At 43.6% G+C, this 12,235-nt stretch overlaps 1 protein-coding gene across 3 annotated transcripts; it reads left to right on the plus strand.

Annotated features, from left to right (window-relative positions):
• Window positions 1-6,211: 6,211 nt before the first annotated feature.
• Window positions 6,212-10,741, plus strand: LOC147889694 (pentatricopeptide repeat-containing protein At2g33680-like). 3 transcript variants are annotated; one of them, XM_087391469.1, is made up of 3 exons: window positions 6,212-6,683; window positions 6,767-6,852; window positions 6,978-10,741. In XM_087391469.1, the coding sequence occupies exons 1-3, from the start codon at window positions 6,356-6,358 to the stop codon at window positions 10,134-10,136; spliced, it is 3,573 nt and encodes a 1,190-aa protein (XP_087247595.1). In that variant the 5' UTR covers window positions 6,212-6,355; the 3' UTR covers window positions 10,137-10,741. The 3 variants fall into 3 exon arrangements, with proteins under 3 accessions (XP_087247595.1, XP_087247596.1, XP_087247597.1); XM_087391470.1 differs by having other exon boundaries at window positions 6,582-6,683; window positions 6,771-6,852; window positions 6,969-10,741; XM_087391471.1 differs by having other exon boundaries at window positions 6,665-6,683; window positions 6,771-6,852.
• Window positions 10,742-12,235: the final 1,494 nt, after the last annotated feature.

A 12,235-nucleotide genomic window follows, 5' to 3' on the forward strand; every position in this document is an offset into this window, starting at 1 on the left:
ACATTCAAAAAGTATTCTAAACTCTACTTTTTGAGATCAATAAAATTTAAAGGATATATCACTCAAAAAGGAAAAGTTGATGTTTCCCAAGGTCTTTCCAGTGTGGGAAATTCAACACATTCAAAAATTATTTGAATTTCTAATCTTTGATAGTACCAACACTCAATCTTCAAGACCATGCATGATGTTCAATGGCATGACTCTAGATTTTTTTTGCTAGCCTGGGGGAGTCCCTACCAACTAAAGGGACTATTTCTAGATTTGTCAATTGATATACAACATGGAGTTATTAATAATCTTTGACAACTCAATGGACAGATGGGGTCTTACTAAATCATAAGGAGTAGTATGATTTTTTTGGGAATTTTAAATCTTTAATGCCTCTGATTGTGCCATAGTAGATCTAGTGGTCACTTCATCTTGGATCCAACAAGTTTGGCTATTAGATGGGTGGGGATACACTGATGACTACTCCTATATATTATGGCAAATATGCTACTTGATTCCACACAAAAAGTTACTGCTAAATGATTACTATTAGCGTTGGCTAGCGAACTTCTTATAATAGTAATGAAGAATGGAAGAAAACACGAGTAACCAAGAATGCACAGTGTTAATCCTTGGTCTTAAGAGATCTCATGATTATCAAGTCTCATGTCTCAAATGTGCTAGGTGATTCCAAATCAATGTGCTAGCGGGTGCAAGGTAATTCAAAAATTCCTTAGTATCATATAGTGTGGTAGACTCACTGGCTCATGAAGCTTGCATTTATGAAGAGGGATTGAGTACCAAGCAATTAGATGGAAAAGAACATCTTGAATGCGGGTAATAATGTGTAGGGAATGTAGCAATTGTGGGCATAGTAAAACCAAATGCCTAGCTTACCTTGAGTGGGTGGCTCACCTCCAAGAGTTCATCCAAAATGTCCTCAAGGAGACAGCCCATATAAATTTCATAAAGTTCCTCAATCACATGGCCCATTAAAAACAAGATGTTGACACAAGAACCACTAAAAGAAATAGCTTAGAGACCATAAAATGCTTGACAAATAGATTGGTTCTTGTTTTTTTTTTTAAATCGTAAATGCCAAATATATTAGAGAGGGGAGACTCAAAAAATTACCAAAATACAGAAGGTGGCCAGTTGTGGGCATGAAGCCCTAGGCCTATGCTGCACACAGCCAAACTAAACTTGGGATATAAGAAAATTGTCTATTTTCAATAGGCTACAACTAACCAGGTCATCTTTGGAGCCAATTAGGCAATTGAGGTCTCTTAGATTAGCTTTGATTCTAGCCATAATGGTTGATTCTTTGTAATCTAGAGAAATATTCTGCCTAAAGACCACAACTGATTATGCACCCCCCACACTACAAATGACCAGCCGCCCTAATATATGGCCAACATGCAATCAAGGTAGAGGGTAATCCCAAGTGATCTCCCAATAGAGGAATCGGTGCTTGCCAATACAAAATTTAGACATGAGGCCAACTTTGCAAATAGATGCCTCCACCCTTTGCCAAACTCTGCGGACCGTTGGGAAAATCCAAAAAAAGTGGCGCACCAATTCAATCGACTTCTCGCACATTGGACACTTAGGTTTACTGGGATTCACTTAGAGGGCTTCCCTCTAACGGGCAACCACTAAAGGAGCAATTTCCAAAGAAGAAGTCTAGCTTTGCCCCCTATATAGCCCTTCCATATGTCTTGTAGTCTCTTCCTCCACCAAGCTAGGGCTCTACGTAGAACCCATTTCTTATTTAGTTCAGAAAATAGAGGAGCAGCATTGAACAACCTTGGAAGATAGCTTACTAAGGTAAGTTTTACCTAGCTTCCATTGACACAGCCTCTTATCTTGCAACATCTGATGTCAGCCCTCTCAAGTTTCAAATCCCCCACCGGTCTAGACATGATGTGGAATTTCTTTGGGTCTAGCCATGGCAAGGGTGAACATGATGGATGTGGTGCTGTTATTAAGCAAGCTCTATTTAAACACCAATTAACATGCCCTCGAGAAAAACTCAATGATGCCCATGATGTTGTAACATGGCTTACATCCAACCTCTCCACAGGTGCGCATTCAACATATAATAAAAAAAGCCTTAAGAATAGTGTAGTATGCAGAGTGTTCCATGGAGTGAAAGTGGATGAAGTGCAAAGGAGAAGCCGGCACGATTGCGAGAAAATTAAAGGAGTTCGTGGTCTACACAGCATATGGGGCTTGTCAAACAACCAATTGATTAAAACCTTTCTTGTTTCTATAGTGCATGTATCATAGGGGATCGTGACGATTGTGAGAACGTTGCAACTGTGAAGACATGGGAGCGAGTTCAAGCTCTACATTCAGATGGACTGGACAAACAATGGAGAGACAAAAAACTTGCCATAGTTTGGGGAGAGTTTTGATGACATCACTGACTATCTGGAAGAAGGGGATAACTTTGTAGTTGTTGCTGAGCACAAGGTTGAGGAATCATTTAAGGATAATTGGGGAACAACCTATGAGAAGTGGGATGTAGTAGTCGGAGCTTTTTGGTACAAAAAACACATCCAAGAGAGGCCAGAATTATGAATTGCTACATAAGAGTCCACAAACATTTGTGTACTCTTATCTATTAGTAAGAGCTATTAAGTTTCAGATGCAACTTGTACCACAATGAAAGAAGGGCAAGAGTGTCTTTGAATTTGATTTAGACATGCATGAGCACATCCTGGGGTGTCTTGGAGCAGTGGATGAGGACAACTGGGATAGTACTAAGAAAATGTAGTCTCATTGCAAGGAAACAGATCCCGTGAAAGGTTTTGGTCGGACATTGAAGTTGACTCATTGCTTGTTTGGACGTGAGATACGTTGATGATGTGCTGGCAAGATGGTTGTCACGATATCATCCCCATGTGTGTACAGTAATACACATTCACACTCACACACACACACACACACACACACACACACATACACACAAAACATTACCTCTCTCTCTCTCTCTCTCTCACACACACACACACACACACACACACACACACACACACACACACACACACACAAGAGAGAGAGAGAGAGAGAGAGAGAGAGAGAGAGAGAGAGAGAGAGAGAGAGAGAGAGAGAGAGGATAAATTATACATTATATTATATTGTAAATTGTGTTATATGTGTGTGTGTGTACACACACACACACACACTGTTAGCTGGAAAAGAAATTAGGACAAGAGGCTAGACACTAAGCATGGCGACGCTCAAGGGCCATAGAGGAAAGGAGAACGTGAGGGCGAAACGTTATCATGGGAGGGGAAATGGAATTAGAAGGGGAGGGAATGAAGAGGGAGACTATGGCACAAGGGGAAAGGGAGAGGGGGAAGAGAAGCATGTACATGGGTGGAGGAGGAATGTAGGGATGGAGACATCAAGGGAAGAGGACCATGCTTTATTTGAAAGGAAGAGAAGGGGGAAATCAAAGTGGCTATACAAGAATGAGCGTGTCTCATCAAGGAATAGCCCTCTCCTTTTATAGCCAAAAGAGGGGGTCTCTCCCAATAAATGCATCCTCCCACATGCATGGTGTGTGTAGAAAAGTCTCCCATGTGGGCTAGGCGGTTACGCACTCTCAATTGTGTGCGACAATCCTTTGCCTCAAATTTCCACATAAATCAAGCCCCATATCTCAAGTCTATGATACTCCCTTGGTCTCTTCCCAATTTTATAATATGTTCAAACCTCTAGGAGGACAAGTGGAGGGTTGGCACAAGGAACCTTGCCACCTCATCCTACTTTCCCCATTATTTAACTTGCTCTCTTGGACCTTCTATACCTCCCCCACATGGGCCTATCCCATATGGAGGGAATAACTCAATATAATATCCATCTCCACCTATTTCATATTACTTCTCCCATGGACTTTGAGCCATATCTCACTAAATGCAGCCTAGGTGGAGGGGTGGCACATGGAGGAGCCATGCCACCTTACATTTTATAATATTACTACCATGGATTATGTACATCACACCTTATGGGTCCTCTTACGTGGAAGGGTGGCACATGGTCATGCCCTGCCACCTCAACCTTGGGCCCTATGCACACCATATTTTATTATACTATTGCCACACATACAAACACACACTCATATTTATACCTTTTTCCCTTAGACAAATTTATCCATAATAGTTCCCCCCCCCAAGCAGGGAAGGCACAGCATTTCCATGCCTGGGTCCATCACGCACAAAGAAGGGTCTAAGGTAACGCTTGTTGATCACCTTCTTGCCATATGGCTCATGCAACTCCTGAACTTGTACAGACCCAGTGCTACGTTCCTTAATGACTTTGTATGGACCGGTCCATAGTGGTAGAAACTTCTTATCCATTTGGTGGTCCAATCTGTTATCAAAGCATAGCACAACATCCCCTCAGCAAAGCGTCTTTCCCATCCCTTGCGAATCTTAGCATCCAAGCGGGCCTTTTGTCGATTCTTTTGAATCTCTGTTTGATGTAGTGCAAGGCGTCGGGTTTCATCTAACTTCTCAAGTTGTACCAATCTGGCCTCTACATGTTCATCTTCTATCATCCTCTGTTCTTGTGCCAATCTCAAGGCCGGAATCTCTATCTCTAATGGTAAAACTGCATCAATACCATATACCAACTCAAAAGGAGTGTGGCCAGTAGACGTTTTATGAGTCATGTTGTAAGCCCACATGGCTTCAGTGTGCTTCTGATCCCACTGGCTCCTATTCCCTACAGCCATTTTTCCCATGGTTTTACAAAGGAGGCCATTGGTCCGCTCTGTTTGACCCATGGATGCTGGATAATAGATGCTAGAAGTGTGATGATCAATACCCATGCGATCCATGAGCAACTCAAGACGTTGAATGAAGCACTCCTTGTCGCCAAACGAATCGAGTTCATGAACAGTAAATATTGGGCAAAAGTTCCTGCTCTTCCTCCTTTGCTACCTATGCCTTCCTATAATAGTGTTCCTATGCCAATGGACATTGATCATACGCAAAGTGCACAAAATTTTCACAAAAGTCCCTTTCGTCCAAAAAATGTAGATATAAAACTTCCAGATCATGATGCAAACGGTCGACCTAGATGCTCCAAATGTAATAAGTACGGCCATGTTAAAAATACTACTGAATGATGAATCCAATCCAAAATGCACAATCCACAGGTCTTTTTACTTTTGTGGTGTCGGGGAAAGAGGACTTGGAGTCGTGATGGTGGACACAGCTTCAGATTTAAGTCAGGTTCCACTTATAGCCTTCGTAGTGGAAGCCTTGATCAATAAACACCCTGCTTTGTTGTTAGTAGATTCTGGTAGTTCATTGACAACTTCTCATAGAACTTTCATTCAACAAAATAATATCCCGATTTATTCCTTGCCCAGAAATATGATCACGTTTGGTGATAATAGAACGTCGATTACTCCTCTGGGGCAACTATGCAAGTTTGTTTCTCCAACAAAGATGTTTTAGTTCAGACTACTGTCCTACAAAAGACACAGATATGTAGACTTTCTGTCGGGAAAACCCATCATGGTCCACTATCCGGTGAAGAAGAAGGGGTTAGCAGAAAAATTTATAGCAAGGTGGATTGGACCTTTCAAAGTGTTGAGATCAGTAGGGAAAACTACCTACGAGTAGCAACAAAAAGCAAACTCAAACAACAACACACATTTCTCGCATAAATCTGTTCCATGCACGGGAAATGTTTTCTTTCACGGGGGGAAAGATGTGACGACCATCATGCCAGCACATCGTCCACGTAGGTTCCACGTTGGCAAGCAGTAGCCGCGTTCCTTGAGCATTTCTTGATCAAGCCTAACTGTCCATTTAGCCGTTGAGGGAATGGCAGACGTTGTATAAGAGAGAGCTTTGTGATTAATGAAAGCAGCTTCTTTTGGTTCTTGTCCACTATCGTGTTTCTTGTGTCTTTACTGTAGACGCACATCTCTCTCTCCTCGTGGCTCTAGTTGTTACGATATGTGTGTGTGTGTACACACATGAGGATGCATGCATTCACACAACACTTCTTGAAAACGGGGTCTTGAAATTTGAAATTTTGTTTTCTTAAAATTATGATCGAATGGGTCAAGCTACTCGTTTCTAATACAAAGGGTGCCATGTGGTGAGCAATGGCACCACTCTTCCTTGCAAGCTGAGCCCCTCCAAGTGGCATGCCCTCCCTCTAATTTCAAAATCACCAACCTCAATTTTGTCGAGCATTTAATGCCGGTGCAAAGCAAGGGTACACAAGTGAATGCTATGGCATTGAGTGTAATGTAAATAGATTCATTGCATTGATAACCTCTCCTCCTCCTCCTCCTCCTCCATCATCATTATCATCATCATCATCAGTGTTGATACCAATGTTGTCAATTTCAAGCTTAGCAGGGATGTATCCATCCAGTCAGCAAAACTTCAACGCCTCCCCCTCAGGCCCTTCCCAAGACGGCTACAGCAAAGCAGGAGCAGGAGCAGGAGCAGGAGCTGGAGCAGGTGGAGCCATGTCTCACGGGTCGCTTCCCTCTGCATGCCGCCTGGTTATCACTTCAGTCGCACCTTCCTTTTTAAGCCCGCCTGTTGCATTACGGGCTTCAATTAGTATTCCAGGACTTGAGGTTCCTCATCTTCCAACCGATCGTCAGGATCTTTCGGCTGCCATTGTTCCAATTATTCCAGGAAGTCCCAGTCCAGGTCTGCGATTTTGTTTGATGTTCCTTTTCTTTGATTATCATGTTCCACATCCAGATCAGGTTTTCATCGTGTTCCTCTGGCAGATAGGGAGCGAAGGTTACGTACAGAGCGCTTATGGCAGGAGTATTTCGCGGACACCTCTCAGTGGTGGGACAACAGAAGGACCAAAGTAAGTTACCAATGGGATGGATAGAATTCCTTTTGCAGCTGAAGCTGTAGAGGCAGTCGATCATCATGGTCCTCAACTAAAGCTTTGTTTGGTTTGTTTGACGAGTCTGTGCTGAGTGTTAGCAGACAAATGAAAAGGATCCAGATTTCAGGCATAAAACTACAAACGAGTTGCTGTGGATAGACGGCTTGCACAACCCTGACTGGGCTAAATACGTGCTTGAGAAACAGGAGGCGGGCAAAGCTTCTGGTTGGCATGCAAATCAAGAACAGAGGTGTGCGAATTCTGAAGACCCTGACTTTGTGAAGGAGCCCACACGGTCCAGCCACATGTGGAAGGCCCCTTGTAGCTCTGGAGTACAAATGGATGCACAACAGGAGGGCAGCAGCGTGAGCTTGGAGGAGGTCCTCAGTGGGTTAGACCATATGGCAGAGCTTCCTTTGGTTGAGAACTTTGTCTGCATCATGCAGAAGTGCAGGAAAACAAAAAATCTAGCGTGTGCCAAGCGAGTCCATGCACAGATTTGTAGTAAGGGGCTGGAAGGTCATAGAGCAATCGGGAATTTCATTGTCCCAATGTTTGTTGAATGTGGAAGTGTGTCCGAAGCTCAACAGGTTTTTGACAGCTTGCCTTATCGAAATGAACATTCATGGACTTCTCTGATATTAGGATATATCCAATGTGGGCAAACACAGCATGCTTTTAACTTGTACCGGAAAATGCAACAGGATAGTGTGCGCCCTAGCAGCTATACGCTTGTGGCCCTCCTAAAAGCTTGTGCCAAGATGAAAGATGTGGAAAGAGGAAGGGAGATACATGCTGAGATTGCAGAAAAGGGATTTGGAAAAGGTCTTATTGTAGGCAACACATTGGTGGACATGTATGGGAAATGTGGTGCCCTTCTAGAGGCACAGAGAGTCTTTGACCAACTGCCCCGTCGAGATGTTGTGTCGTGGAACATACTAATTGCAGGCTATGCCGAACATGGATTTGGTCGTGAAGCACTTAAATGTTTTGAACAGATGCAACTGGAGGATGTCTCTCCAGATACTATTACATTTATGTATGCCTTGAAAGCCTGTGGCAGCATGGGAGCTATAGGAAAGGGACAAGAAATACATGCTAATATTATACAAAGTGGATTCGGAAATGTGCTTTCTGTTGGAAACACTTTGATTGACATGTATGGCAAATGTGGGTCACTTTCAGAGGCACAGGATGTCTTTGACAACTTGCCAGTTAGGGACGTTGTGTCATGGACAGCCATAATCGCAGGATATGCTGGACATGGACACATCCAGGAAGCGCTGAAATGTTTTGAACAGATGCAATTGGAGGGTGTCTCACCCAATTCGGTCACACTTGTTTGTGTCTTGAAAGCTTGTGGTACCATGCGAGCTTTAGCCAAGGGCCGAGAAATACATGCTGAGATGGCACAAAAGGGATTAGGAAGAGATCTTTTTGTTGGCAATACTTTGGTTGACATGTATGTTAAATGTGGGGCATTTCGAGAGGCACGGGAAGTTTTTGACAGGCTGCCGTATCGAGATGTTGTGTCATGGACGGTACTAATTGCAGGGTATGCTGAACATGGACCTGGTCAGGAAGCACTGAAATGTTTTGAACAGATGCAACTGGAGGGTGTCTCTCCAAATACTGTCACTTATGTTTGTGTACTGAAAGCATGTGGCAGCATAGGAGCCATAGGCAAGGGTCGAGAGATACATGCTGAGATTGCGCTGAAGGGATTTGGAAGAGATGTTTTTGTCGGCAGCACGTTGGTTGACATGTATGCAAAAGGTGGCTCACTTTCAGAGGCACAGGAAGCCTTTGATGAGCTGCCAGTTCGAAATGTCGTGTCATGGAATGCATTAATTGCAGGGTATGCTGAACACGGACCTAGTCAGGAAGCATTGAAATGTTTTGAAATGATGCAACTGGAGGGTGTCTCTCTGGATGCTGTCACATTTGTTTGTGTTTTGAAAGCTTGTGGCAGCATGGGAGCAATAGGTAAGGGCCGAGAAATACATGCTAAGATTTCACAGAAGGGGTTTGGAAGAGACCTTTCCATTGGCAATACTTTGGTTGACATGTATGCCAAATGTGGCTCTCTACCTGATGCACGGGATGTCTTTGACGGGCTGCGAGTGCGAGATGTTGTGTCATGGACCGCACTAATAGCAGGATATGCTGAACATGGACCTGGTCAGGAAGCGTTGGAATGCTTTGAACAGATGCAACTGGAGGGCATTTCTCCGAACATTGTCACTTTCATGTGTGCCTTGAAAGCATGTTGCAGCGTGGGAGCCATAGGCAAAGGTCGTGAAATTCATGCTCAGATTGCTCTTAACGGATTTGGAAAAGATCTGTCTATCGGCAACACTTTAGTTGACATGTATGCCAAATGCGGCTCACTTCTAGAGGCACAAGAAGTTTTTGACAAGCTGCCAGTTCGAAATGCTGTGTCATGGACAGCACTAATTGCAGGATATGCTGATCATGGACCTAGTCAGGAAGCGCTGAAATGCTTTGAATTGATGCAACTGGATGGTATCTCTCCAGATGCTTTCACTTTTGCTTGCATTTTGAAAGTTTGTGGTATCATGGGTACTGTAGACAAGGGCCGGGAAATTCACATGGAAGTCATTCAAAAGGGTTTTGGAAGAGATCCTTTTGTTGGCAATACTTTGGTTGACATGTATGCCAAATGTGGGTCCCTTTCAGAAGCATGGGAAGCCTTCGACAAGCTGCCAGCTCAAGATGTAGTGTCGTGGAATGCAATGATAAAAGGGTATGGCGTGAACCATGAGGGTGACCTGGCTGTACTATGCTTTGAAGACATGCAAGAACGGGGTACGAAGGTGGATGCTATCACATTCACATGTCTTCTTAATGCATGCAGCCACACCAATATGGTATTTAAGAGTCAGGAGTATTTCAAGATGATGAGAAAATATGGCATGGCACCGATAACAGACCATTACATTAGCATTGTTGATCTTCTTTCACAATCTGGACATTTGAGTGAGGCCGAGGAATTTCTTGAAACGGTCTGGTGCCCTCCATCTAAAGGAATGTGGACAGCTGTCCTCAGTGCCTGCAAAACTTTTGTGGAAGCAGAACTAGGGCTTCGATGTTTTCAGCAGCTTGTCCGGATGAATCCTGAATCTTCTGCTTCGTATGTGCTCATGGCAAACATCTATGCAAGTGCTGGCAGGTGGGACGATGCTTTTAGTTTAGAGGAGTTGAGGAAACATGGAGGGTTAAATAAAAAAAACTGCTAGTGCTTTTGAGTATGGGGAAGCAAATTTAGCTTGGTTTTCTACACCCAGTCCCTGTGGTGGAAGGCTGCCCGTCATGAGCATGCCAAGAAATTGGCCATAGTTTGTGGGCTTCCAACACGGCTCAGGACCTAACAGGGGGTGTGACAAAAAAATTCAAGACTTGCAATGTCAGGATCTGTGACTAAACCTTTCCTAACTTTTGACTTATGAATGGTTTGATATGAAAGGGTATGCCTTTTTTATGGGACATTTTCCGTGGGCTGCGACCATCTGCAAGAGCTACAACTCTATGGAAGGGGCACCATCTTTCATGAAGAGGCGCACGTACTATTTATAGCTGTACTTTGTACACCCTATTATAAAGGGTCACACCTTCCAGTAGTACAAACCGTGTCATGCACACTAAGCACATGATGCACGCGAAGCAAATACCTTTTCAAGCAAGTCCTCTCTCTATGTATGAGAGGACATTGTATGATATTCTTCTTCACATGATCAAGTTTCTCCATATACATGCTACTTCACCAATGATATTATTAGTGTTTCTTACAGTCGTATATGAGCAAACAATGGCTCTCGATTGTAGGAATAATTCCCGCCTTCTAGTTTCATCCAAATGCCAAATTAAGTTTAAAAGATGGAGAGAAGCAGAGAAAAGTTTTGACACTTGTTGCCCATTTTGATAATCATTAGTGGCTTGTCCATCCAACTGCATTGATGTTGTGCCAATACCAGAACTAATGGAAGTACGTTTGCCATGGAGGATGGAGATAGTGGTGCCAAATAGCCAACTTTCTATTGCCTAAGGGATAAAATTGGAACCCAAATACCTTTATATAGTGGCATGCTAGCATTTACGCACCTCTTTTTTTATGCTGTCAAAAGATAGAGAGAGAGGAATTAATTTGATTACTCACCCCTGTAAGGTAACTGATCATTTTGTCAAACATTTGAGAGCTATTGCAGGATCGGAAGCCGATGATGTACCAGTTTGGGAAGGAAAAGCTCAGGCCTTGCTTTCAAGTTTTCAGAATAAGTTCATTCCTTCAGAAAGAGCCAGGTTTGACAGGCCTTTCTCATCAGCAGAGTTATTCTAAGCTTTGGGTGAGTTGGCACTGGCAAGTCCCTGGGCCCATAGGGTCTTATGGTAGAGTTTTTTATTTGCTTCTGGGACTTCATGAAGGTGTGTATCTAGACATGGTTCATGCAGCATGTTCTCTGGGGTCACTTAGAATACCGGCCTTATTACCCTACTTCCTAAAAGAGTTAATAGGCTTGTGGTAATAACTAAAGCTTGGGCTCTCAGGATTTTGCTGGATTTGTTGGCAAGGAGCAGCATGACTTTGTACACAAAAGGTTTGAAAATATTCTTAATGTTAATATGGAGTTAGATTATGCACTCCATGAGAGGGATGGTATCTATGACAGGTTTAGATGGAATTTCTTGCTAAAGGTCTTGAAGGAAGTTGGGTTTGTGGTCAATATGCTAGCAGTGGAGTGGAGGGGGAGTCTGATTTGAAGAGATCGGTAGGACAATCGTTCCCCCTGGTCCCATTTCTTTTTGCTGTAATCTCATAGGTCCTGATCAGTAACTTTGCTTTCCTGTAGGACAAAGGCCTGATTTCGGGTCTTTCACTGCCGGTAAGAAGGTTGGGATGCAACTGTTTGCAGATGAAGATCTCTTTTTTGAAGCCGATCAAGGCTCTGGTGGATGAACAAGGAAGGACGGAATCACAGGAGTCTTGTGACTCACCATTGGGCTGTAGTCATTCTCAGGGATGCCCTTTCGGCTTACTTGATCTACATCTCTACTCTGTTGTGTTTTACTTTCCAGAACTGGAACAGGGTGGAAAGGGAGTTGAGAAATTTCCTAAGGGAGATGGGTCTCAGAAGTTTCATATTGTACCCTGGCATGCTGTCATGGCTACTTGGCTGAGGGTAGGCTAGGATTACTTGACCTGAAATTGAAATTTCTAGCCCTTGGTTGTCTCTGGTGGCGACACTCGAGGGCCACGGAGGAAAAGGGAATGTGAGGGAAGAAGCGTCAACATAGGTGGGGACGCTCGAGGGCCATGGAGGAAAAGGGAACGTGAGGGAAG

Source organism: Dipteris shenzhenensis, chromosome 20 (assembly GCF_047967505.1).
Source record: "Dipteris shenzhenensis isolate YYH24624 ecotype China chromosome 20, Dip_SZ_1.0, whole genome shotgun sequence".
Taxonomy (NCBI): Eukaryota; Viridiplantae; Streptophyta; class Polypodiopsida; order Gleicheniales; family Dipteridaceae; genus Dipteris; species Dipteris shenzhenensis.